General features: G+C 46.9%; 3 protein-coding genes across 5 annotated transcripts in view; 1 reads left to right on the top strand and 2 right to left on the bottom strand.

The window, feature by feature from the left end:
- The window catches only part of LOC135391009 (uncharacterized), a 244,285-nt gene that overhangs the window by 199,334 nt on the left and 17,614 nt on the right, over positions 1-27,337 (top strand). For all 3 annotated transcript variants that reach the window (XM_064621065.1, XM_064621064.1, XM_064621063.1), the window contains one exon: positions 5,384-5,493. In XM_064621065.1, the coding sequence (XP_064477135.1) occupies positions 5,437-5,493 (57 nt within the window). In that variant the 5' untranslated portion in view covers positions 5,384-5,436. The remainder of the gene's footprint in view (positions 1-5,383; positions 5,494-27,337) is intronic.
- On the bottom strand, positions 1,572-15,039 carry LOC135390548 (uncharacterized). The gene is made up of 7 exons (XM_064620243.1): positions 14,884-15,039; positions 13,618-13,782; positions 10,697-11,014; positions 4,485-4,799; positions 2,686-3,599; positions 2,350-2,557; positions 1,572-1,740 (listed from the first exon to the last, which is right to left on the bottom strand). The coding sequence occupies exons 1-7, from the start codon at positions 15,037-15,039 to the stop codon at positions 1,621-1,623; spliced, it is 2,196 nt and encodes a 731-aa protein (XP_064476313.1). The 3' UTR covers positions 1,572-1,620.
- Positions 13,622-19,599, bottom strand: LOC135391011 (uncharacterized). Its single transcript, XM_064621069.1, has 5 exons — positions 19,357-19,599; positions 16,548-16,825; positions 15,709-15,957; positions 14,884-15,075; positions 13,622-13,955 (listed from the first exon to the last, which is right to left on the bottom strand). The coding sequence occupies exons 1-4, from the start codon at positions 19,561-19,563 to the stop codon at positions 15,069-15,071; spliced, it is 741 nt and encodes a 246-aa protein (XP_064477139.1). The 5' UTR covers positions 19,564-19,599; the 3' UTR covers positions 13,622-13,955; positions 14,884-15,068.

Here is a 27,337-nt window from a genome sequence, read left to right as displayed (position 1 = left end):
TTGTCGTAGACTGTTGCATTCAAGAGACAATTTGCGAAGTTCAGACCTGAAGAGTAAATTTCAGTGCCATGGGACTAATTGGAATCTGGGGACTAGAAGCTGCAATTACTTCCGGTTCTTTTTTTTTTTTTCTTCTCAGTGGTAGGACGTTTAAAAAACGCAGAAGCAACGCAACATTTACTTTGCCAACACATTGGCTGTCATTCAGACAATTGAATATGAAGTATGACATGTCTCGCCACTGTATTTCACAACACTGCAAGACAGGGATATCTTCAATGACACACCTAAATACATACGGCTATCAATAATGGCGCAAAAGGCAGTTCAATCAATATACCGCAATGGAATATTTTCCATCTCCACCGGCGTACGCACAATCAACGCCATGACAGCGGACATAACAAGCAGCTTGATGGGATGTGATGAAGAACTCGCTCAGTATGACGTTAAACAAGTTGGCACCTCACCCAGGACGCGCTGCGATGGTAGCCGTACGTCAAGCCGTACAAAACTACAAACACTGAGCACATCACAGACCCGCCAATGCAGAGCACCCATGCCACCGCAGAGGCCCACATGGGCAGGATTTCTTCACGGGCGTTCCTTACCAGAAGACTGCGTTTGCGAACTTCTCGTTCAGACCTCGTCGTCTCTGACGCTTGTTCTTCCTCTTCAACCCAGTCGCGGACCGAGTCAGAGATGTCAATATGAGGTATCACCGGTTTCTTCGAAACGCCGGCTGTTTGGAGCGTTCGAAGAGGAACACGACAACAAACATAAATGGGTCACAATCGCGGTGGATTGCAACGCTATGATGAATTCGCGCTTGCTGGGAACTTCGACAATGTTGCCGACAAAACTCATTCGAAATTTTCGTCGTCGTCTCCCTCGGTCCCGTAAAACATGAGGGCTGACCAAGCATCCCAGACAGAACTAGGAGCAAGGTGACGATGCCCGCTGCTTGCGCGTGAAGTTCCGGTTGGAGCCTGCTGAAGATGCTGAAGATGAGATGTTCCTCGCGGAAGTAGCGTATCAGCCTGGCCTTGAAGATGCGCCAAGGAGCCCGGAGTAACGTGTTGTCAGCTGTTCGAACTCGTACGACTTTCTCCCAGTGTAGAGGTCAGGGCACAACACGTCGTCTACAACGAAGACGTACGCGTGACTACTCTGAGGTCGCGGACGACGACAGTGTTCAGCTTCCACGCTGGTCTGTCGCCTTTGAGCACTATCGTCACGATGATAGACTGGATCGTCCCAAGTTCGTCCGGACTGCTCAGGAAGTACCAGTCGCTTCCTCCTGCCTGCAGTGCCAGAGGATTACGGGCACCATCTCGGAGGACGACCTGTCGAGAGTCATATTCTTCACCGATGACCTGAAGGAGTACTTTGCTCGATGTTCCAGAACCGGCCCTGAACCACGTGTACACAGAAACGAGGTATCCGTACTGGTCGTCCGGTCCGTTCTCGCTGAGGTATTCGATACCTGAGGCGCCTTCGTCACGAGTGTCTTCGAGCTGCCCAGAGGAAGACCAAGATGTACACTGTCCATATAACGATGACAATACCATGACGAGGTTATTCGTCATGCCCCGGATTAAGACACTGAACTCTGCGAAGTTAATAGGGGTAGGTGCAATGAAAAGACCACCAGTGAAGATGGAAGTGTGGTTGCACTCGCAGTGGACGAACTGCCGGTCGGAGTCCGACAGAACACGGCAACCATCTGTGGCCCATTCCCTGGAACAAGACCGGAATGTGCATGACGAAACAAGTTGCAATATCGCTGGTATTTTTCCTTCAACCTTCTTAGAAAAGTGGTATCGGTATAGTTACCGAGTCGTTACGTCTATACTGAATGTGGCTGCGGTAATGAGCACGTATTTCAGATTATTAGAACATGTCTTTCCCTGTCATCGCAACCGATGACGACCAAATATTTTTTCGTACCACACTTGCCGTGTGTTCACAACAGCGACATCTCCGCGGAATATTCTAGTGGAAGAAAAAAAAAAAAACATCTGCTCCCGGGTGAAAGTTCCAACGCGTTTATGATGAACGCTGGCACGACGCCGGAATATTGGAAGCAGCGCGACACCATCGGCCCTGTCGTTCACTACGGAATATTTTGTGGCTGAGCCGCAGGTCCAAGCCAAGCCAAACAGCGTGAGCAAAGGTCACACAGGATATTCTTCATGGTTAGAGGAGCACGAAAATACATGACGTTAAGCTCTCACGTTGCAGCAGTAAAGCAATAACGTTTTACACATCTTCCACTGAAAATGCTCCGTGGAATGCCGCTCGCGTAAATACGAGCGGTTAGAGAACCACAAAAAGCATTCGACTTACCTGTGACCTGTGTTCCAGTACAAGCAGACGTGAGTGGAATGTAAGCTGTACTCGTAGCCGATTTGCAGTTCTGTCTGGACGGACGTGCGGATCTTTCAAGGCAGACACCACGAGCTCCGTCACTGGAAGGACTGCAAGAAACACCGTTCCTTGTTCCTCAATACGAATCCAACGATAGTGGTTGCCGACTAGGGCGTCCACATGGTATCTGCAAGAATCAGGGTTATGACGTTTACATAATTGTTGCCATAGAGATGTTGCCACGTAGTCTTCCTGGCGTTTTGACTCCTGACCTCTGCCAGTCCCCCTTGCAGGGATCATGGTTTCCGGACTAACCTGTTTTGCTCGATGAAATCCTCCCTGTTTGGCGTCCTATTCACAACAGCCGCGAAAATGAACTCGTCTGTGGCGTTCCGGGGTACCAAATGCACTCGAAGGTAAGCACCTGACTCTGTATTGTTGATCTGGTGAACGGAGACGTTGCGTAGAGACGTTTCGTAAGTAGTGTTATCCTGATACTCCAGCGGAGTTTCCTTCTTCAGGAACGTTTCCATGCCGGTCTGTATTGGTGCCTTACTTCCCTGACGGCCACGGACACGTGCGGCGGTGTTGCTCGAGTTGACCTTCACCGCTTGCGTGTTAGAGAACCGTCCAGACGTGTGGCAACGGAATGGACTCGACGGGAACACAATCGACGTCTGCTGTTCTGTTTTTCGCTCCAGGCGAACTCTAGTTCCATTTACCGACCCGAGGAAGCCACTGCGCTGACTGTCTCGTATCCACAACTCGTAGTCTTCGTACATGATGCTCAGGTCATCCACTTCGGTGTCCACAACTCTGGACACGGCTTGCGCCACGCGACCAAGGTTGTCGATCAACGTTTCTGCCGTAACACATTCGGGCGTTGTGGTAACGTTTTCTGGCACCATGTCAGGTACTTCGTCCGGAGGAGGTGCTGATATCTTGAGAGTCGCCGTGATGGTCACGGCAATGGCTTCCCCAATTGCGGTGGTCCGGTTGGCTATTCGCCCGTGAACGTCCTCACTGGTGAAATTTTCGTAAGCGCCCGTGTATTTGTCTAATAGTTCTACGGTGTCCTCTATGAACTTTAGGGTCGTGTTCTCAAAGCTGGTTGGCAAGATGGCGTCGAGGACCTTGGTAGCTTCGTGCAGGTCTCCTGCGCTCGTAACCGGCACCGTTTTAAGGTACTCCACGAAGTCTTCGCGAACTTCCGTTTGGTTTTTCAGTACCTGGACGAAAGCACAAAGACATAGAAGGGACATAGAAGGCACAAAGACATAAAGTCAAGACCATAGTTGAAAAACACACACTGACACTGAAGATGATTGTAGATTTATTATGGTAGAAGCCTTCGGACAGATGCATAATCTGCAGTGCGATGATCACGTGACGAAGGACTGACCCCGCCTGAGACCGTGTACCATAACAAATCTACGATCGCCTTTTTTCTCTCTTTTTTTTTTTTTTCTACCTGTCTAAAAGTTAAATGTGATTCAAAACGAATATAGTTTTAGTTGCTCTCCGAGTATATTTATTCGATTTATATTCGACTTTCGTGATCGTGACGCATAACATGCCACGTTGGACATAATCTCGCGTCCTAAGAATCCTACTTAATTTACGCCATTGCCTTGAAATTAATCCCAAGATTGAGAAGTATGACGTAAACACACGCTTCGCACAACATTGTACAATTCAAGGCCGCCTTCGGTCGCATGGCGAAAAACAGACCAAGAAATCGTGTGCGCCGTTGCTAGGAGACGAACGCAAGTGCGCATGATGACGTCATTTGTCCGAAACCGAAACTTTGCCGGTTCTTTCAGAATTTAGTGCATATCAGCAGTGTTCACATTTTGAGTCTAGCGAGCGACTTCATGCGACAGACGAATGACCACAACATCGTTGTCGCCTACAACAATGAAAGAAGGAAGCTGAGCAGGTGGAACTCAGGACATTCAAATCAGCGAATTATTCTAACTGGAAGGGGCTAGGACATTTCGGTGCGGACTTGTCGGTGCACGGACAATTCAGTACGAGGACAGGGACGTCCGGGACAATGGGCCAATGCACGATCCTAAACCAGGAACCAGGCTCTACAAGGTGCGCTTTATTACCTGTCCTCTCATTTGCTTGTCGCAGTCTTTGTAGAACTTAGACTTGATCATGATAGAGGAACTCTGAATGTAGGACAGGACCTCACTGACGGTCGCCTCGCTGCCGTTCTTGCCCAGCGACAGGGAAGCATCGTACTGGTATTGCTTGACGTTCTTGAGGGTGATGCCAGAGCAGCTCCCGCTCTCCACCACCATGTCGACGGTAGTGAAAGTGAACTGGCCCGTGGAGTCGATGCAGAACAGCACTATGAGAGCCTCGTAGTTACGCTCCGGGCGGCCTTGCGGTAGCACGCCCTCGAATGCTGAACCGTTTACCTGAAATATCAGTTGAATATCTCATGAACATGGTCATGGTATGAACAGAAGACGATGGTCTTCCTGTCGCATGGTCGAGGCGCGTCGTCGTCGTCGTTCACGGGACGCCACATGTTATTAGTGGAGGGCAGTGCTGCTAGACGATCGGAGCCCGTGTTGCAACCGATGGTTCTTGCCTTGCGCGTAATGAAGCAAGCACCTCTGTGTGAAGGTACTAACTGCACTGACCAGCCTATCTGGACTAGAAATATCCCAGAGCGCATAGCGCGATTCGAATGTTTTGTCGAATGGAGGAACGTAGGGCAGGACGCGCCTGTGACTAACGGGTATGAACGAACATGGTTTTATAGGAAAGCAAATCGGACACAGTAGCTTCCTAAACTTCCTAAACCTAACTTCCATGACTAAACATGAGTGTGCTGTTCTTGATAGTGTCTCTCTAAAAAATTATTACTGTACAAATATAAAAGCGTATAGTACGTAACCCCGATGAGTGACCAGTGTGATCTTGGGCAGATAGAACCACTGCATTTAATTTTCGCCACGACGATAGTCGTTTTACATAATTTATGCTTTCTTTCCAGAGCTCTCGTAAACTTCGGACGGCGAAGGTGCCGAATTGCCGTTTGAACCCTCAATGAGCATGTCCTTCCTCGGCTGGTTCTTTCTTCAGTCGACTGGTCTCTCTTTAAGCGTAAGTGAACATCTCCAGTTCTTTCCGCGTATTTCTATTCGGCATCTCGAGTGCCTTCCGAACAAGTCTTTCAGTACTTCCCGTCATCGTGTACGACTGTCAAAGTTTTGAACAAAAGCTGTCAGAATCTGGACATTTTGTAATGCGCTCCGGCGACCACCGACAAAAGTGATGAATTGCAAATGCGGTTCAGTGGAAAGCCAAGTCTTTCACTCTTGCCCGCTGCACTTATTCCTCTTTGATGTTCGTCGCTTCAACATCAACATCGCTTCATGCGACGCAGAGGCTCCGAAAATCATGGTACCTTCAAGAAAGTCTAGGCCGCTTACATTTCACGGTTACCATAATCATGCAGGGTGTCTACCAACTTGCGAAAACCTGGAAACGGAGAATTGTCAGGAATTTTCATGCGACTGGAAGAGTCGAGTGATCGTCAGGGAAGTTGTAAAAAGCCAGCTGAAGTCAGGGAAAATCGCAGGCAAGTGCCACGACGATACGCAGCAAATCGCGAGTGCCAATCAGTGCGGTTGAGCGGTCACACCGCAGCAATGTTGCCGGAATTCACAAATCGTCAATACCAATACGACAAGCTACAAGGCAAAGAAGGCAAAAATAATTCGTTTTCTTTATCAGAAAGATGAAGCATGTATTCTCTTTGTTTGAATTCATAAAATATTTGCATTATTCAGTTATTCACTAAAGGATCTATTTAAGGAAAGAGCAGCACGTTCCCTTTTCTTTTTAGTCTAGGAATTCGCTTCAAATAGTTCGTGAAAACCTGGAAAAGGTAAGGAACTCGAAGGCTACAATTTGGTAGACACCCTGTGATGGCAAAGTATGACTATCCTCCAGATATAGAAGTGGACACGCCACAGAGCTTGTCCACTTTCAGCTGCTAGTATGCAAGTGGACTCAGCGGAGCGGGTTAAGACGTCCCGGTCGTTGGTGGTAACCAAGGTCGTGCTGAACACTGGGAGGTGGTGGGTTAGAATCCCACCACCGGCCGTGCTGCCTGAGGTTTTCCCTGGGTTTTCCGATGACTTTCCTGGCGAATGTCGGCCCAGGGCCCATATTAATAGCAACGAGTTTTTGCTCACATTCTGAGGTGTCGTCCGTATACTCCAGGCTGGGGCCAAGTTGGTGTATCATTATCACGAGGACTTAAAAATTATTTCCTCCGCCTTTCTCGTTTCTTTTTCTCTTTCCACGCGTCTCAACGAAGCTCAGTGAAAGTTTCGCATCCCCTGAATTTCTAGACAAAAATAAATAAATAAATAAACACCGGAACATCGACTCTGCTAAAACTACTTTGCAATCTTCTCAGGCGAATAACTCCGAAGCGCCTCCTAACCAAAACGTCTACTCTGACTTACGACTCTCAAAATGCGTTTCCACGCAGTTCCAGCTTCGTTCACAATTACGCAGAAACGCGAGCAACAGCTGTTGGGCCAATTTTCTCCGGCCGGCGAGCCGCGGTTTAAATGCTTCCAATATAGACGTCCGCCACGCGGAATCGTGCACTACATTTCTCTTAGTCACCGTGTGCTAGGCGGAAACGGAACCGGAATTAAAATAGGTGGCATTAAGAAAAGGCGCTTTGCGAATGCGTGCTGGTCGTCGATCTTCGCGCTCGGACGTGCCGGGAGCAATATACCGTCTTCTATCAAGCTTGCCTACGGACGCAATTTGCGCGTTCTATGGACGGAACAGTTTCGGCTCGGTCATATGAAGATATACACGCTGGGCTGGGCACGTATTATTGGGGGGAAGAAGGCGTAACTTTAGTTCTTTTGCGGGGACTCGATGCATTGTTGCAAACCGCTAGTCTCTTTGTAGATGGTATGCAGCAAGAGGACAAGGACACACATAGAGGAAGACAACACGATGACTGCAGACTCACAATTGAAGGTCCTGTCCCTGTCCTTTTGCTGCATACTATGTACAATGTCACGTTACTGACTACTGACAGCGCTAGTCACTTTCCGGTCAAAATGCATGGAAGGGTACGCGAAGTTTAGAGCCTATTGTCGGTGGCTGAGGAGTAAATTTCAGAGCAAGGGGGACTAAAATGTGATGAACGGTTCCATTATGGAGCAGTTGTTACCAGTTTGCTCCCTTTTAGGGATTAGGTGCATCGCCAGAGGCAAAGTTCCTTTCGTGAAAGATTTCCGTACATTTAAAGGGAGTATTTGAGTAAAATCGCATGACTAGGAGACTAAAATGCAGAGTAATTCCAAGCATAGGGAACCAGAAGCTATAATTACTCCCCGATTCACTGGACAGTACTACTACCAATTTCGGGCCACTCCACGCGCCCCTTCTCTCTCCGCGGGTATAAGCGCCGGCGTCCCTTTCCCTTGCTCCTCTCCCTTTCTCCTCTCCCTCAGGTTTGCTTTAAGAAAATAGGTTCCTACCGAAGCTGGTAGAACGACAGTTTCTACTCTGCAGTTATGCCCAAAAGGTAAAATTTACTTGAGTAGGAACGTGATTGCAACACAGGTCTACCTTTTTTTCTTTCTTTTTTTTTTCTTAGAGTGTAGAGTTTGAGACGGTAAGGAATCTCATCTTTTCAAGATCCCAAAATAAATACTGCTGGTCATCGGTGAATAGTACAGCACCTATAGGAGATTCGATATTGAGACCGCGACCAATGTACAGGTCCCGACAAAAGTCTACGGAGCACCGAAGTGGTATATATACAGGGTGTTCAGAATTAAGCTTTCACGAGCGCTACGCAAACACAGCGAAAACCGGATGATAACTTTATGCTACTTGTGTAAGAAACAGGTGCTCCTAATTATGTAGCACCTGTTTCTTACTCAACGAACAGAAAAGCAGCAGCCAATTTTCTTTTGTTCGCCTATTTATAAAGTGCTAGTGAAAGCTTAATTTTGAACACCCTGTATAGTCATAGGTGTATAAACAGGAGCTTACAAACATGTGACAGGGTACTCCATGTGCACCTCTCAATAAGTTTGTCCACTCCCGTTCGTTGCTAGGGTGTCGCCCGAACAAGAAATACGCCGCTGTGGTGTTCCGTAAACTCTTGTCGGGATCTGTACTACCAACACCGCCTAGATAGAGAAAGCCTGCTCACTCGTCGACGTGACGTAACAACTAAGAGTCAGCCAATCGGGATCGTGTTTTCAACGGCCCCAGCCAATCACGAACGTGCTTTCAGCTGTCGTAGCCATGGAGACGAACCACCGTCGTGTGCGAGTAGAGGCTGAACGTCCCCGCGTGCTAAATGGGACAACTTTCAAATAAACGCAAAACGGTCCATCTTTCTCAAGATTGATTTTCTGGAACGGTGTTGCACTTTTTGTCTACAGGTTCCAAGTTATAGCTGCAATCATTTGCGAGTTCTCGAATTCGCAGCACGGCGCGTCGCTGTAGCAGAACGAAATCTGACTTTATATGTCCACGTAGCGAAAGAGGGAGAGGAGGCAATAAGCAGGCCTCGTATAGGTGGCGTTGGTACTATACATCTATCTTTCGTCACAGGGAGACACAGAGCGAGAGAGACGACGTCAACGCTTTCTTTATACGGAAACGAAGTGACCACAAGCCATAATGTACGTTCTTGAAACACCTCCGTTTTGAAGCTGCATCCACCATGCAGCTGTTCGCTCCAATGAAACTCTCATTAGCTTGGTTTGAAAGGTAGTTAAAAATGAAGAGCAACGCATCGGTATCATTGAGTGTCTCTCTCTCATCTTTCAGATTCGTCGTTTACATTCTACGGAGTGAGTGCTGAATACACCGACTGTCTAAGTTATCCTCTAGCTGAGGAAGACGTCGAGTGCACATACGTCACTTCGTGGCCTTTTGATACATCTATCTTCATAAGGAAGGCAGCTTAAGTACCCTGCATCGTGCAACATTCCTCGCAGTCCTTAATGCTCCTGAGCGTCAAACACTCTTTTTTCTCTCGTACCTTTCGTATCCCGTACCCAATTACGGACCATTAGCTGTGCTGCCCCGAGTGCCTTTATAGTGAAACTTATAAACGTTGTTCCCTAACTACCGCCTTCTTAGCTTAGCATGATGTTACGGTACCAGGTGTTAACGGCGCAGTACTGCGAACCCATGTCCACCGTCGTTCAAACAAGCTTACACAATAGCCTCGTGTGTTTCTTTTGTACGCGCCGAGAAATATCCCCGCCAGTTTCTTCCCCATCAGGCTCATTGCGTAATAAGAGGAGATCCTCGACGAAGCAAACGTTTAGAACAGATGGCTTGCCTTCTTTGTTTCTGTTATGTTCTTTGCTTTGGATGTCTTTCTCCGGTTCGCTGTCGTCTGGTTTGTTGTTGTTGTGTGTGTGTGTTGGTTCGTGCGAACGTAATGGTGAGCGGAGAGCACCCAGTAGCTGCAGCTGTGTCTCGTGCCTAGTGCTGCGTCTGCTAATATGGGTACGAGGGTCGCAGACGCAGCGAAATGCAGTCTAGCAACAACGAGTTTCTTGGAGCCGAAGGACAGCCAATGACAGTTCGACGCTGAGCTCAGCTGTCTGGTAGCAGCAACCAATATTACTGTACTGAAGCTCCGATTAGCTTTTGTCTTACTATGTACTGGCGCTCAGCCTACAAAAATAATAATAATAAATCGCTCAACGAAGCTTCAATACGAGGTTGACCACACATAACGTTCGCACATTAGAAATGATCCTCCCTCCTTTCTAGATGCACTGTACTGGTAAACATTTGTAGCAACAAGTGTTTGCACTACAGGCTTCTGCAGTTAGCCGGCATCCAGACGTGTTTCTCTTGCACATACAGTGTAGAGGGCGAATAACTAAGATGGTACAGGACACGTGACCACGCCGTAGACACGATGTAATGCACTTTTAAAGCGATAGCTTTATAGGGTCACGTGACACCACGTGATCGGTTTGTCATGTGCTTGCGGTACGCTGAAATTGTGTACCCACGGTGAGTACACAACTTCAGCGTACCTGCGGTTTTGCTTTTGTACTTTGTTTGCTGTTGTATTTTGCTGTTGTGGTGGGCCACCACAATAGCAGTGCAAACAATTAACGATTTCACGAGGCATTCGATAGACCGTTAATAAAGAAACAAGTAAAAAGTCACTCAGTTATTAGCGTTACTATAGAGGGTTCATAGAAAATTACCGCCATTATAGTTACGGCCCCATAAAGCATCGGTATTTAAACGCGTTTGGCACAATGCCCAACGATGATACCTTTGACTTGAGAAGGATGCAGGATTGGTGTAACGTCCTGAAAGTATGCCGACGGACCTCATCCGGCTTAAGGTCGCAGTAGTAGAACTCGAAGGTGAGGTCCGCGTCCTCGTAGTCGACAAATCCTGAGCAGTCTATGTGAAAGTGTGTGATCACCGCAATCCCCCTGTTGTTGTCGGCGACGCAGATACCTCGAGTTGGAGGGACATTGTCTTGTGCTGGAAGATTGTTCCGTGCGAACAGCTCATCGTATTCACAATCCGCACTCTCTAGAAAAAAAAAAAGAATTAATGATTGTTGCGGAACTTGTGCTAACACCTTCATATAATATTAATAATAAAATATTGTTATGATTATTATACGACGAGTTTTATACATGTGCGGTAGATTACAGTTGGCACTTAGTTGCTTGTGCGCGTGAGCGCGACGCCCGTTCGAGAGGCGCAGAGGAACATTCTTCGCGCACACACAGATGGCGCTTCACGCAGTCGATTGACGCGGGATACGTGACGCCTAGTTGGAGCGAGCCATGGAGAGTTGGGAAAGCGGGAATTTTCCCGCAGCAGTTCACCGATTGACTTCCACGCACGTGGGTTTGTTTTCGACCGCGACAAGACGATTTCCTCGAAGCGCCGCAGGACGTGAAAGGCGAGCAGCCTTGTATTTAAACTACGTAAGGACGCTTTCCCGAGAAAGGTCGTGCTTCCCATAAGCCGATGTCTGGCCGCATTGTTGAACCTCATCATGCATAACAGTGGAAGTAAATTTAACCATTAGTACTAACGAGACAGCAGAAATCATAAAGGCGCCCGCTGCCTTCTGGTACCTCACAGCGATTACTCCCACGTTAATTCGGCCTCCATGGCCCCTGTACTGGTCGAAGCATGTGTCGCCCAAGAAACAATCCAGAAAGCTTTTTCACCTGCTGGCCGTAGTCCCGTTGCCATCTGCCACGAAATCGTAGTCTCCGCCGGCTACAGTGTCCGCGTCGGCAACCTCTATGATGGCGCCGTTTTCCATGGCGTAGATTTCGATGTCGGCTCGCGCTCCCGTAGCTGTCAGGATCCTCCACGTGATCTCAGGATAGCGGGTGCCCCACTGCTCCGTTCGCTGGGTCTGACTTCGAGTTGGATGTGTTCTCCGGTGACTTTAGTGTATTCACAGCACGGGCACATGATGAGGAGGTCACGGTCATCTTTTCCGGGTATGCGCACCTTTATCGAACCCGTCGCGACGCCACCCGTGGCGCTTGGAGACCTTGTAAAGGTAAAACCTCGTGGGTCATGGGTTTTGTGGTGTTCTGAACGGAAAGCGCAAGGTTACGGTTATGACAGCTGATGTGGGAACGTTGGAAACCAGCAGTGCCTTTCTACATGCTAAGGGGTGGTGCGAATTTTGGAAAGTTTTCATTTAACAAGAAATAAAACAAAAATGTCCCTTCAAATTTGATAATTTCCACCTAACGAGGGAAAAAAGGAAAATCATTCTAAAGTTTCCCTTAAGGGAAAGTATTTTAGTCATCTAGTGACTAGATATTGACACGACCATGCGTAAGATTATGCAGAGTTTAGGGACTATTTGCCGTAGGCTATATTTACCGAGCAGAACCGTAAATTTCATCAGTGCGGGACTAAAATATAGGGAGTAATCGTAATAGAGGGCGACTAGAAGCTATAATTGCTACCCAATTATTCCTGTTTTTCTTAGAGGAGCGTCGCTTCCTGAAGCCCATCTATATGAAACCGACAATGTACTTGGCTATATTTTTTCGTCTCAGAGATGCTTAGATATAAAATACATTAATTTAAAGATCCGTGCTGCCTCCGCAGCTGCAGACGCTTCGGCGGCGTGATCAGTCCTAAGCGGAGGGGTGAGAGGGTGGCGCTAGCAGAGGGGAAAGCGCTGTCCAGACGCCCCCATAATTCTATGAGGCGCGCATTCGTTTTCTCAAGGTCGTGCCCTCATTGGTTCTTAGGGAGTGACGTTTCCTCGTTTTTACAGAGAGGGAATCCCTTCATACTCTTAACACCGGCGTCTGTTCTTGTCACGTATTCTACGCACCGTTTCGTGTTGGGTTTTGCATACCGCGGTCCTCGAGGATAAAATGACACTATAGTTTCGAAACCGACTGGAACGGATGCGGCGATGTTACCTAACGGATGTTATCTAACGTATGCGGCGGATGTTATGCGATGGATGTGTGTTATCTGCAGTTTTCCGAGGGATGTTAAATATCAGATTTTATGGCCAGAGTAACTTTGCATAAAAATGGAGCCATCGGTCACGTTGCAAATGTCATCGAGATAAAAAAAAATGACGGCTTTGTCGCTCTTCGCGCTCTCTCTCAAAACTCTCGACGACTTCACAGACGTCACACAGTACACTTCAAATGTGTTTTGCACACGAATATGCAAAGTACACAGTGTGTTTAGTATAAGGGGATTTCGTGAGTGATGCTGAAATAGTCGGCATGAAGTCCTAAATATATGCCTGTGTGACACTTTAGTTGGAATTACTCCGATTGTTCTCGCCATGTGAGAAGGAAAGCGCTGTGCTAAATATTTCTGTCACTCATTAGCGAACTGTGGAGTAATACTTTCACTGAGAGCAATCTGTATTGCTGTCGCTCGATCTTTCTTTACAATGTGCTAGAGGTGTCCAGTTTCATGCTTGTGTACCATAATGAAGGCGCCCGAGCAATGTGCAGAAGACAAAGAAAACACAACACTCTCTTGTGCCCATTGTTCAGGCACCTTCATTATGGAGTTCGTCCACCAGCATCCTGTATCTACGCCATTTTACCGTACATCCTTCTGCATTTCTGAATCGCTTTCCTCAGATGGCGTGCTGCTGCCTTATGGCTCTAAAGCCTCTCAACTGAATAAGGGATACCGTGGGACGTGTTCCGAAAATATACTAACCTGTAGCCGAAACTCGAGTACCTCTGCAACATCTGTATAGTTGAGTTTATCAGTGACCCTCACAATTGACTTCGCGTGGTCAACAGTGCCGAACGCAATCGCCAGCGGATTCCCTAGAGGGCACTGCCAGCAGGACCAGCTGTAACTCAGGTCTTCCTCTGGCCACTGTGGATTTACAGACGCTGATCCATCTAGCACGAGCGTTTCGCGTCGGAGAGGGGAGTCAGAGGCAAGCCCGCGATGCGAACCAGCAGATGCTCCGATGTTGTGCGAACATATCCCACGTAGACAACTTCTACGGTTGATGACTTTCTGCGCCACATTTGACGAATGATCATCTGCAATATCCATGGAAGAAAATAAAGAGAAAAGACCTCAGGACGTGACACAATGGAGACTTTTATTTGGTTTCTGTAAGCCATTTCGTTGCGTCTACGGCAGTATATACAGGGTGTTTCACGAAAATCCCCCGGCTGAATAATTCGTGAACAGGTGGCGCTATCGAAGAAATTTCTTTTTGGTAGAGAGCCTTGGTCATCGGCCATGAACTGAGTAGTGAGCGGCTCATTTGCATACACTCTAATTAGATAAACATCTTAACTTTTACTTCGCACGTTTACGGGACCTCTGTTTTACGCATCGGGACCTTCAGCGAAAAATATTGCAAGAAAAAAACCGCATCGACACTTAGTGATATTTTCGACCGTTGTACAGTGGCACTTATCTGAATTTTCACCATTAAATATATATTATCTTGACGAAGGCGGAGCCTCTACCGTAATGTAGACAACCCTTTAGCATTTCAGTTATTTTAAATGTAAATAAATTATCCCCATTTTGTCTTACTTCCCATATCTTCGTAGTCTGTTTCATTTTTCATTTCAGCTCTCTCTCTCTCTATATATATATATATATTCTCTCTCTCTCTATATATATATATATAATATATATATATATATATATATAATATTCACCAAATTTATCTGAAGCTTTTGCAGCCCGTGTCCTCAGGCAGCTAATCATCGTACTCCACTAGTCGTTTCATTTGTATTTCTCAAGTAGTATGTCCCATATCTGTACTGCGTTCCTCAGCAAGGAAGAAGGACAAAGTTGGGCATCAAAATTTCATATTGAAATGAACGTAACTCGGTGTAGCTCAGTTACTTTTGTCAGAGTAACTGTAATCGTAGTTTTAATTGTAACTCACTTCTGGAAAGTAATTCTTACAGGTCTGCCCACTGACTACCCTATAAGAGTTCCACACACCTTGACAGGTTCCTTGTCGTGGACGCAGTGCCGATCTACGTCGAAGTCGTAGGTGATATTACATTTCCCGTAATAGCAACCGCCCACACCAGCGCCTATAGGGTCGTCCTTGGCAGGATATTCTCCGGTACAAAGAACTACGGACGACGTTGTCATTGTAAGCCATTGCAACCTCGAGAAGGAAGTCAGAACCTGCGTTCCAGCAGATATAAAAATATGAGGAGAGAACGGTAAAGAAGGAGCAAGTCGGGAAGAATCTCGCTGGCGAGACATTCCCCAGAATACGCAAAACGTCATAGCAAGTTGCGCAAAACGTCATAGCTTTCTGCTGAGCGTTCAACGTCATGTCTTTTCGTGCACTGCTAGCCGTGGGGAATACATATTCTGCGGCACAGCCACAAGGTGTTCCCTTCCAGACGACAGGGACAGTGTATCCAGACGAGTGACGTTCCCCGACAGCGTTATGTCCTTTCGTGCTCTTCTAACCAGGGCGAAGATAATACGCTGCAGACGACAGGGCCGATGGTGTCGTCTGCAAAGTGCGCAGTACGCCACTCCCGATATTCTGGCACCGTGCGAATGCTCAGCATAAGACGCGTCAGAACTTCCACCCCGTAAGCAGTTTTTCTTTTCTTCCTATGGAATATTCCGTGGTGACGACTCTCGTGTAAAATGCGCGGCTTAGGTCGCAGCCGAAGTAACTACCTCAACATTCGTACGTCCGATGTATATCTCTCGGATATCCAGTGGACGTACGAACCCGTTAGTGCATTATTCGTACATACAGAGGACATTCGGTGTTGTTGGGGTATAGATTTGTAATACCTGGTCGCACGTTTTGTCGACCTCGGCGAGACTTTAAGCTCTAGCCTCAGGCGGCCATCTTCCAGTACTTCTGGAAGGCCGCAGCGTCCAAGACCTTTCACTCGAAGGCGGGGCTCGCACGGTGTCCTTGCGTTGGTCACAACGTAGCTTCTGACGTTGAGATACTTCAGTCCGAGGGCGATATCCGTGGTGTAAGAGGACCTGTTGCGCAGCGCAAATAGCGCGTAGTATGTGCCTGGCACGAAAAACCTACGAAACCAGATTATCTGTTATCTGCTAAGCTTTTATTGATGTTATTTTAAAGTGCCACTACGCACACAAAATACTTTATATTATCGGACATTATAAAGCAGCGTCGCTCAAAGACACCGTATACGCGAAATGAAAAACGCCGTCAGTGGACATTACGAATTTACGTCCCACGAATTTTCGAGAGAACCTGGCACGGCCTCATAGTTTCGGATTCTCCAAGAGTTGGTGATGTCAGAAGGGGGTTCTGCCGTGCGTCTTCTATCCACAGCGCGCGTCACCGCTTATACTGCCCGACTTTGGGAGACTGTCAGCAGCTGGGGTGAGGAGACGGATATAATCGACCACCGAGGAGCAATGTTGCCAGACGCTAGGGTACCCATGACGTCATACTTCTAACAACTAGCAACTAAATTTATGATACTTCCGCGTATCACCGAGAAACGCTATTTTGGAAGAGTACAGCGATTAGACGCGCAGATTGCAACCACATACATTCGGTAGCATTCTAGATTGAGCCTCGAGATTTAGTCCGCAGTGACACTTCAGTCCGAGCAATAAATTGGTGGAACACCCTCGTGTATACCTACGTTGTACTGGCAATGTAGTAGCGATATTCCAAGCCAACATCATTGTCCTTCCAACGATTTCCGAGCAACGATTCGAAAGGAACGATCTTGTAGTCTGGTGTTTTAGGTAGACCCATAATGTCGCCGAAGGTGTACAGCAAATCAAAGGGTTGCAGCGAAGTTTCATAAATTGTGAAGCGGCAATGGATTGAGTCTTTCCTAGCGCGGATATCGCCGTACCCACGTTGACTGACGCACTCAAGTCGTGGATTAGATCGGTATACCATCCTCTTGCAATGCTGCGAAAATGAATGTTTATCAGAGCCGACGAAAGCCAATAGTGGGTTTTAGCAAATCGTTCGTAAGGTTTATGGTGTGTATCGGAACCAATCGCAGTCGCATGTGACTCAGAATCTTATCTACTGATTGGTTCCGGTTGATACGGTGCGACGCAAACCACGTTATCAACGGTTTGCTAAAACTCTCTAATGCCTCACGTTGGCGGCCACCGGTATTTCGAACAGAGGCTGTTCGAAATACCGTCAACTGTAACCCCTTCGACACGTATTCGCACGAAAAAATACGAGTGCAGGGCGCAGTCCTGGTGCGAAAGAAAGCTTTCAATCTCGCGGGTCAGAAAAGCCCTTTCTCTCGACTGCCAGTGTGTGACGTCACGTCATACGCCCAATAGTGAGGCACGCGCTTCTTTTTACTTTCTTTCTGTTTGCTGTTATGTTCGGAACCGGAGAGCAATCGTCCGACCTTCCGACACAGAGCAATCCACGGGTCGCCTTGCTCTCGTGCCGTGACAGGCGATTCTCGCTAGCCAATGAAAGTGCTCGACTGAGCTGACGTCACAACGCTCTGGAAGGAGCTGGGAAAGATCGCAGCCGCACTCTTAGAAACAAATTTTCTCATGTAACGAAGGTACGTGAAAGTACAGTGTGTGTGTGAAGGTATTTAGTAGCGTTTGCTATCCCGGGCCGTTCTTGCAGTCCCAGTATTTCGGGATCTTTACCGACAAATCCCGGGATCCGTGACGGGGTTCCGGGATTGAGATAAACAACAGAGAGAGTGCCCATACACAGTCTTGGTTAGCAACTGATTATTCCTGCGTGCGTTTTGTGTGTCTCTCCTGCGCGCTCTCTCACTACATGTCAGTCAAAACATTCCTCAAAAACCATTGGTTTCCATTCTTACTTTCTTCTTCATCTCTCTCTTTTTTTTTATCGGACGCTTTGTACCGAAAAACTGACTTTTGTACGTTCTCAAATAACGAGCTTAATTTTATAATGTTATTCGCAGGCTCTTCACATACCACCAACCGATTTATTTCAATCCAGCACCAAAGTTGTAACCGAGCTTCACCTTCGAAAACTGGATAACTGAAGCATCAAAACCTGTCAAGCAACAAGAAGGGAATGCGCCCTGCTGCTTAGTGTTGAGCAACAAGTACCTTTTGAAACTCCATATGGTTTATTTGCCAAGCGAGTGGGCGACGTCGTTCAGCCATTCGCCACGTCTCCACAGCTTAACGTCCAGTCTATCTTTGTTCCAAAGGTGCTGGACGGAATCGGCTAACTAGGTCGCTACACACTTCGTCTGTCCGACATAGTAGAAACTAAACCGACGTCTCCAATCCCCGAGAATTTTCTTTTCGTTCAGACTGTTGTTCACGTGCACGCCCCTATACGACGCATGAAACGACAAATGAAATATGTGCACGCCATTAGGTTGCTTGAGAGGAAAGACAAATTAAACTACTAATTGTTCCGCAGTTCCGCGTCGCGACCACCACCACCACCCACCACCAACAGTAGGTTTGCTGTATTCCCTTTCAAGTCCCGAAATACCCGGACTTTTTCGAGAAACTCCCGGGATTTCGGGACGTGGAAAACACCGGGGCTTTTCGGGATCCGGAATATCCCGGATCCCCACACTTGTGCCGTCAAGAGAACAATGCAACGACTGACCCCCGGATTAAAGTGAACAACTTTCGCCCTTTGGTCACTTTTTAGGGTTAGACAAGGGTAGGGTTAGACAAGCCGGAGGGTAGACAAGGTGGTTAGTGCCGAATGCTTGTTTATATCAAAGGGGTTTACAAAGAGCTGGAAGCTAAGGGGTATATTGTGAGCGTCAACTTAGCGCTTGCTACGTAATAGGCAATGAGCAGTCTTGGGTAAGTTACTTCTAGAAAGTAACTGAGTTGCAGTTATAGTTACTTTCTTGGTCAGTTACAGTGACTGAGAAAGTAACTTAGTTACATTACAGTTACTTTTTATAAAAATGACCATGAGAGGGTGATAGTACAATCGTTAAAAACATACATTTGTTTACATTTACTTAAGTGCGATAAAAGTATTATTGCACTTAACCAGAAGCTGTATAAGTCAATATGTGGCTCTCCCACAGGGAAAAATACGTACGTAAAAAAGATAGAACATTTATACGAGTAACTAGTTACATTTTGCAGTTACATTCACAGAAATAGTAACTAGTTACAGTTAAAAGCTACTTTTCTGGAAATGTAAGTAGTTACTGTAACTAGTTAACCCCAAAAGTAACTAGTTACAGTTACAAGTTAAAAGTAACTTAGTTAATACCCAAGACTGACAATGAGGTACAACAGAGAGAAAGAAAAACAAAAAGAACGTGTATGAGGAGCTAGTCCGTGGCCCTAACGGGAGAGTACCGAAGGGTGGTCCTGGGGAGCGGATCCCCCTCTCTCGCACTATGCGGTACCGGCATCAGACAGTGCCGCACTTTCTCCTACGTCCTGCTGCTGTGCCCGTAAGCGGCACGTGAAGCACAACATGAACATGAAGCTTACCCCATCCGAGCAGTGACAGTCCAGAGTGAGGTACGACCATTCTATGTCACATACATAATCGATGGTTCGTATCTGCCGAAAGCGTGAGGCCCGCACATAATCGGCTCTGTTTACGACAGGAGCCATCTTATAATTGTACTTTCTCTTCGCCGCCGTCCAGCTGACGTCCCGTAGCAGCAGTAGAACAAAGGTGAGCGTCGTACGCATTGGTCACTTGTTCGAAGAACTGGACTGAAATGAATTGAATGTAGAGTTAGAGCGTAACACGTATTTCCTCTTCCTCGTGGCAGCAGCTAGCAGAGAACGCACGAGCAAGGGAAATGCATAGCGGTTTAAGCTATCGTTATGGCCACTCAAGCTCCCTCGCGTAACTTGCGATACAATAGCAATCCACAATTCGTCAAACTCCTTTATAGCGAACACCTTTTTAACGAAAATACCACTACAGCAAATTTTTTTGCTGTCCCCTGAGTTTCGTTGTAAAGGAGTTTTACTGTATAACAGCGGCATGGCCGGAGCGGGTTAAGGCGTCTTGCTCGTTGGTGGTAGCCGAGTTCGTGCTGAAGACTGGGAGGTGGTTGGTTCGAATCCTACCACCGACTGTGCTCACTGAGGTTTTCTCTGAGTTTTCCGAAGACTTTCCAGACGAATGTCGGCACAGTTCCCCTGAAGTCGACCCAGGACGCATACTAACCCCCTCCCCCCTGTCCCCACTCCTTCCTGCTGTCCTCTCGCCATCTGTCTGTACGCCGCTAATAGCCGCAGTTACTTCGCGGCGCGCGCTAACACGAAATTAAAAAAAAATACTCGGCAATATATATGTAAATCAAGCACCTGGTGTCACGTCAACAATCGTAAGCAATGGGCTGCTGTTCGTTGCTGTAGTATGGGAAGTCACGTGAAGAAGGACCTCTTTTCTTCAATGGCTCATTTCCATGCTCGGCAAGGACTGAAAGCTGCTCAAAAGAGAATACAGCGGGTATCTCCGTGACGGTTTTACCACCCTCAAACTGACGCGTACGGTTTCATGTTCGCGGCTTCTAGAATTTCCTAGAACCGGCCGGCAAAGGAAGTCCTGCATACCCAATCGCGTAATAGGAGCAGCGAAGGTTTTTGAAGCCCATACGGGCAACACCACCCTTATCGAAGCGAGACGTCCCGTGCAAGGCGTGCTGGCTATACCGCAGAACTCTCATGATGGATAGAGGCCAATGGGGAGTAGCAAAAAGAGGCACCTCATCAACTGATGACACGTACTAACGTACCGCAGATACGTTATCGCGCTTTCCTGCACCGTCGTCACTTTCCGCACACTAACAGTAAGGCAAAACGACTTTCTTAACCAAAAGTCGTCTGCTAACTCCCCCCGTTAAAGGACACACGATGATAGCAGACGACACAACCTCACACGCGGTGTGGGGAAAAAAATGACGTTGATAGAGTTGCGTACTTGAAATTCTCAACATTGTCGTTTGTTACTATACGGAACACCGCTGACTTTAGCGGGGTATACTTACCTGAGCTCGTATCTGTCACGGCGTCTTCCGAAGTTGGACGCTGGAAGTCAGAACATATCCCCTTTCCTTTCTTTCCCAGCTTGTCTTCTTCCGCACTCTTTCTTTTCGACGAGATGTAACAGTCCGGCAGCTTTACCGCTTGATTCTCGTTACCCGTGAAGTCGGCCCAGAACGCTCAATTCCAACGGAGCTGTACGTCGGTAACGAAGCGATTCGTGCAGCGGCGCAACCGTCTCATTCCTGCTAGCTTAGCTTCGTCGACGTCGTTCGACTTGGTCGTCTGACAGCAACTTGGAGTTTTCTCTGCAAAGATCATTAGAGGAGTTTCTTATCGAACCACGGTTCGCAGGAACTTGCGTAAGTCTTGCCAACGTCGCTTTTCGGATCGTCTGATGAAGAACCGGCAGGAAAATGCCGTGGACTGCAAGAGGAAATAAATAAATGATCTACAGATTTTAGTCTGCAGTTACTTTCCGTTTTAGTGCCTTGATCCCAAAATTTACTCCGAAGCACCGCAAATAGTCCCTCAATTTCGCGTAAGGGACTGATCGTTGTCGCAATGAAAAACTTCGTCTTCTCCTTCTTGCAAGCAAAAGGTGGCCGTAAGCTACTAAGGGACGTTGGCCAGGACAACTAAAATTACTCCACCGCCACCACCACCATTATGCACCACATACACCACCACATACTCCCTTTTCTTCTTTTTAGTATGTGGAAGCAGACCTGCTCTCGGAGGCTCGGAAACTATGAAGTTTTGTCGGTCTGTGGCAGCGTGCGATTTGCAATCCTACACGGCAATTCATATTCCCCGTTCCGAATCTCTCAGAGAGGATTATGTTTTATGCGTTTTTTTGTGTGTGTTTTATTTATTTTTTTTTTTTTTGCTTAGTCTGTCGCTTTAAATGTTGTGCCTGTCTCGCCCAAACTGCTTGGCGTACAGCCCAGCAAATCTGCAAATGCAAATCTTTTATCGCGTGGTTTAACCCTCAATCGCAGCAATTTACATCGAAGAACACCAGAGAAAATTTTATCCGAAAGGTTCGCCAAGTTGCGAATCGCAATTGGAACCTTTCATTAATTAGTTCCGAAATACACACACAATGAGTCCGAACGCGAGGGTCTTCTCATTAAATCCTGCTCAAAATTAAAACCGTCCGTGTTTGCCTTCGAACAGATTTCTTCCCTTGCAATTTTATCTCTCGCTTTCTTTTTACTTTCTTTTCTTGCGCTATCTAATACGTTTTCTTTCATTTCCTTGAGTATCGTAATCTAATAATTACGCGTGGAGAACTCTGTAGAAAAATAAGAACAACAACGAAAAAGTTGGAAAACAATGGAATGCCCGCATTTTCGTTGGCGTTCATTCAGCCGAATTCTAGTTTTGCCGTTGAGAACACAAAAGAAGCGAATGAGAGAAGAAAAAAAGAGTAGTAAGCAAAACCGCGCACAAGCGGTGCTCTTTGGGAAAAAGTTCCTTCAAAAGGATCTTGTTTGAAGATCTGCCATTCAATTTGAAGACGCTATTGTTCGCTGAGTGGCGAAGATCTTTTGTTCGTCTTCTCTCTCTCTCTCTCTCTCTCTTGAGGCAACCGTAGTGTGCGTACAGGTACTTCGCTGGGAGACGTCAACGAAGTTTAGAATAAGAACTTAAGTTGATGGAATTCTGACTGTCAAAGTTTTTAACCCTTCCTCTCTCTCTTTTTTTCTTGCGGGAGGGACGACCTTTTGTATTAATTCCTTCTCTACGGAAGGGGACAACTTTAACGATATTTGAGAGGACAGAAAATGAAAAAAACATTCTCAGTCGTGTGGCTTTATTGCGTAGGCAGAGCAAGGCAGTGTCAACGTTGGTGGAATCTTGTTTCATCGATCAAACAGCCAAACAAGAGGCACTATGCGTAATATTTCAATGTTCAGTGTCTCGTCACAGCGCGATCAAATTTACACAAACTCCCGGAGAATGCAGGCGTGGCCGGCCAGATCGCCCCGCGTGACGTCAGCAGACTGCTGCGGGGAGCAGCCCGGAAGTGCTGTAAGTGCTCTGCCACGAAAATTCGTCCGCTACTGCTACGGCAGATCGGTCGCGCCGGCTACATACGAGTCACCTGAGGCCCTCCTCATGGAACCGCGAACGTCAGGAGGTGACGTCGACTTCCCTCATTCACTTACATGCTTTGAAGGGGTGGAGGGTCTGTACCACACGCGTGCGCGCGCGGTATACTGGTCAGCTGCTCCCGTCTTTCCTTTGCAAGAGCTTATTTAACGAGCACTTCTTGCACAACACAGCAAAAAAAAAAAAAATCGGAAAATTTATGGAGGGACATTTCACTGCTTCAACTTTTCGGCATCTGCTAACTGCTGGCAAATTGGCGAAATATCACCGATTAGTATATTAACACGAATGCGACGGCAGACGACCCCAATGGAAAGTACCAACTCTACAAATCGAATCAAAACTGTCTTTTTCGGCAACCCTACCGCCGCGGGGTACAGTGGCTTTCGAATTTAACCAGCACTATACGCACCAAATTATTTAACGAATCTCACAACGTAAAAAAGAAAAAGAAAAATTGCTCGTGCAAGCGGCAGCCCATCTTGCAGTGAAGCAACCTGACACTGTATACGCACACTTATACGTGCACATTTCTCAAACGATGAATGTTTTTTTTTTTTTTTTAAGAAAAAGGAATGCTGTAATAATCTTCAGGAGCTCTTCTTCCCTCCTGGAGACCAGCGATAATGTTCAATGCGAGAAACAGAATCCGCACCGAACATAAATCAAGCGCTGCAAAAATGAATGCCGCCAACGGAGAGGAGGCTACGTTCTACAGCTACATTTTCTATTATTCTCCAGTCTCCATTATTTTTGCGACTCCTTTCGGGAATATCATTATTATTATTATTATTGTAATTCATCCTTAAGAATGCCCTTTATTCCGCTGTCTCTCTCTCTCTCTCTCTCTCTCTCTCGTTTCGCGTGCGCGCAGGGAAAGGATTTGTACGTGTGTTGCAAGCCTCGCGTCTTTGAATTTGGCCGTGCAATATTATGCTATGATGACGGACGTCCATCGTGTGCTGGGGATAGATTCTCTTAGAAATTTGTGAACACCTATCTGTGCGCGCTTTCTTGCCACTATGTTTCGGCTTGAAAGAATGAATCGAAATGATCGATTAAAAGAAAATATTGATTCAAAATGCAGGCGTTGAGAACGATGTTAAGACGCCCACTTGGGTTGCTGGAAGGAAAAGGCTAAAGTGGATAAGGCGGGTCGGCATCTGTTCTGTCTGAAAACACTGATAAGATGATCGAGGTCACATGACGTGACGATACTAATCCGTTTCCAGAAGTACAGTAGTGAGTTTTTTGTGCATCGTACGCCATCGCCTTTGCGTACGTAAGGGATAGCGTTGGTGGTGCTGCGCGCGCGCAAAACATAGAGAGCTTCGCGCAGAGCGCAGAACCACCTATCCTTTACGTAAACGCAAAGGCGATTGCGTGCGATGCACTAAAGCTTACTAATGTGGACCTGAGACCAACGGTTTGTTTCTTTTGTTTGTTTGTTTCGTTTTTTCAAGTACCACCGGCAATCCGTCAGCCGCTGATAATTTGCCAGTGTTTTGATGTATTTATTTATTATTATTTGTATAGATGGTGATGGCACCTGCAAGAGGTCTGTAATGGTTCGGACTCTTCGTTCCAAACTATGCGGAATAAATGTAAAAACAAAGCATGCATAAATTGCTCATGCGCAGTAAACCTCAATCCAATCCAATCCAATTCCAATCCAAAGCATGCATAAACAAAGCGGATAGAAATCCAGCGCACCGGTTAGGAGGTATGAAGGGGAATTGCCTCAGACGAGAGCCGCCGATGTTTCGAACATGGACTGTTCTTCTTTTTCTTCTGGCACCGCCCTTTAAATTACCGTGCCAATGATGAGGACGCGGTGCCCAGAAAAAGAACAGTCTCTGTTCGAAATATCGGTGGCTCTCGTCCTGAGGCAATTCCCTTCATGCATAAACAAAACGTCTTCCAGAGGTTGTGCCATCCCATAGAATTTAAAACAGGAATACATTTTCATGCATGAAGCCTCTCTGTGAGTGGTCGCTTTGTTCACGTCTATAACGGATCGCTCGTAATATCTCAAGCGCCCCCCCCCCCCCATCCCGCGCACACACACACACACACGCCGAAATCTACTAACAGTATAGGCGGGACCAATTGAAAGCACCAGGAAGCCCTGCATTACGCGGAGGCAATCCCGATAATTTGCTGACGGGGACACAGAAGTCCGTGAATGTCCGCCATATACCCACAACAGCCCTTTTCTCTTCCCCACTTCCAGTATCACGGCAAAGATGTGGGAACGCGAAAAATCAATTGCTGGCCCTCAATCATCGATCACCTCGCAGAAGCGTGAAAGCAAACACAGTGAACAAAGAAACAAAACAAAAAACGAAGCAAAGAAATGTAAAGAAAGAAACCGTCAAAGGAAAGGAAGGACGAGAAAAAAAAAATATATATATATATATATCTGGCGTGAACCATTCGTATAGCGTCACAAAAGGCAGTGTCCTTTCTTGGACGCTCGGGCGAAACGTTGATGTCAACTGCTCGGAGCCACTGGGGTTTTAGAAGCCTCCGCAGAGAGGGACTTTCTGAAAGAATGCGTTAAGAACTCTCGAAATGGATGGTTAATTTCGCAGCAAAATGAGAGGAAAGGCGGTGTGGCGGAAAGAAATTGAAAAAAAAAAGGAAGAAAAGGTTTATGAGTATATATATATATATATATATAGAAGAGAGAGAGAGAGAGAAAGATGGGGGGAAAAAGAAGTGTGTTTATACTGGTCGTTCAGAGTTTGAACGATGAGGATTGAAAAACGGTGTTCTTAACTTGCGGCGTAGTATATCCGCTGTAGATAAAGAAGGACCTTTTATGCTGCACGCGGATAATGGGGAATAATTGAAGCCGGTATATAGGTCTATATAGTGTAGGAGGCGTGATGGATCTTTTCCTTCCGATCTTGCGTTTCTCGCTTTAGTTTAGAACCTAGCTCCAGGCTGAGTTTGAGGTTGGAGAAATGAAAAAAAAAATGCGCATAGTGAAAACTGCGAGGGAGAAAAAAATCGGAATACAGAGCGTACAATGCACATAGGCACATAAAAATTATAACAGTAATTATCGCCGCTTACGATGCAGTAGCCATTCATTATCACGTTAAATATTTGTTGTAATGTATTATTTTATTATACACATTCATTAGTCTTAGAGCGCGCCTTAGTATATATGCACTAAAAAACTGTCGAAATATGCACGCAACTATGCACGGAATATCTTCGATATATGCAGTGACAGTCCTCAACACGTGCAATGTTTCAGTTCATTGTTCTTGGTACGAGAGCAATGTACCAAATACCTACTTTTTTTTAAGTAAAAAGTGAGCATTTATTATGGATATACGATAAAATAAAGCCGCATTCTTGCTGCAGGAGACGGCAAAGGATACCTGCGCCACATATGAAAGGGCTTTGCGTTCGTGGATTGATAAGATTACGTAAACGCAGTTAGACTTGGTGGACGAAACCCATAACGAAACAAACCTAAGCGGGCGCAAACAAACACGAACAAACGTGTACGTTCGTGGCTTTTTGTGTTGGCCGTGTTTCAGGCTTGTTTCGCCACGGCTTTGAGTTCGGCACAGCATCACGCCGAATAAAATGCGAACGCCGCGCCGTCCTCGTAACTCTAATGCGGCGAAAGGTGAAGTACGGCCCATCAGCCATGCACGCAGTGGAGGGTGGAGCAGAGCCAAGGTACGGCCTGAAACACCGCACATCACCCACCGATACATGGAAAATGTTCGATTCTGACAAGAATTTTTGCGAAAGACGACCCAACGGCATCCCGATACCAGCGAAACCATCCATGAAAAAAGAAGTAAGCTCTCGAACCTGAAAATATGGCAAAATATGCACTTCTTGCGCAATATGCCACAACGTGATAAACCTGCCTCCTCGCTTCCCCCAGCCATGCTGAGGAGAGTTGATCCAGCGTTCTCGTTCCGCATGCCTCAACATACCTCTCGTCAAGATGCCGCATTAGTCATCGAATGCGCCTCGATGTGACTTTTACAGCGCAGTGGCGTTACCGCTTGAGGCAGTTGACTCTCCCCAATGCAGTCACTGCGGTGATGTAGAAGATCTAGAGCACATTCTTCTCCACCGGCCTCAGTGGCTCAGTTGGTAGCGTGTTCGCCTTCTGATCCGAGATGGCGGTTCGAACCCGGCCGAGGACGCCAGTAACTTGGTGGCAGGGTACAAGTTGCTTAGACACGCGTCTTCCGCGAGGGACGTTAAATACGGGGTGCCGTGTGATGAGCTTTCATCGCACGTTAAAGAACCCTCAGGTGGACAAAAGCAATCCACAGACCGGACCGCTGTGGCGTCGCTCATGGTGTCAGTT

Source organism: Ornithodoros turicata, chromosome 4, assembly GCF_037126465.1.
Source record: "Ornithodoros turicata isolate Travis chromosome 4, ASM3712646v1, whole genome shotgun sequence".
In the NCBI taxonomy this organism is placed as follows: Eukaryota; Metazoa; Arthropoda; class Arachnida; order Ixodida; family Argasidae; genus Ornithodoros; species Ornithodoros turicata.
This window is presented reverse-complemented; position numbering and strand designations above follow the sequence as displayed.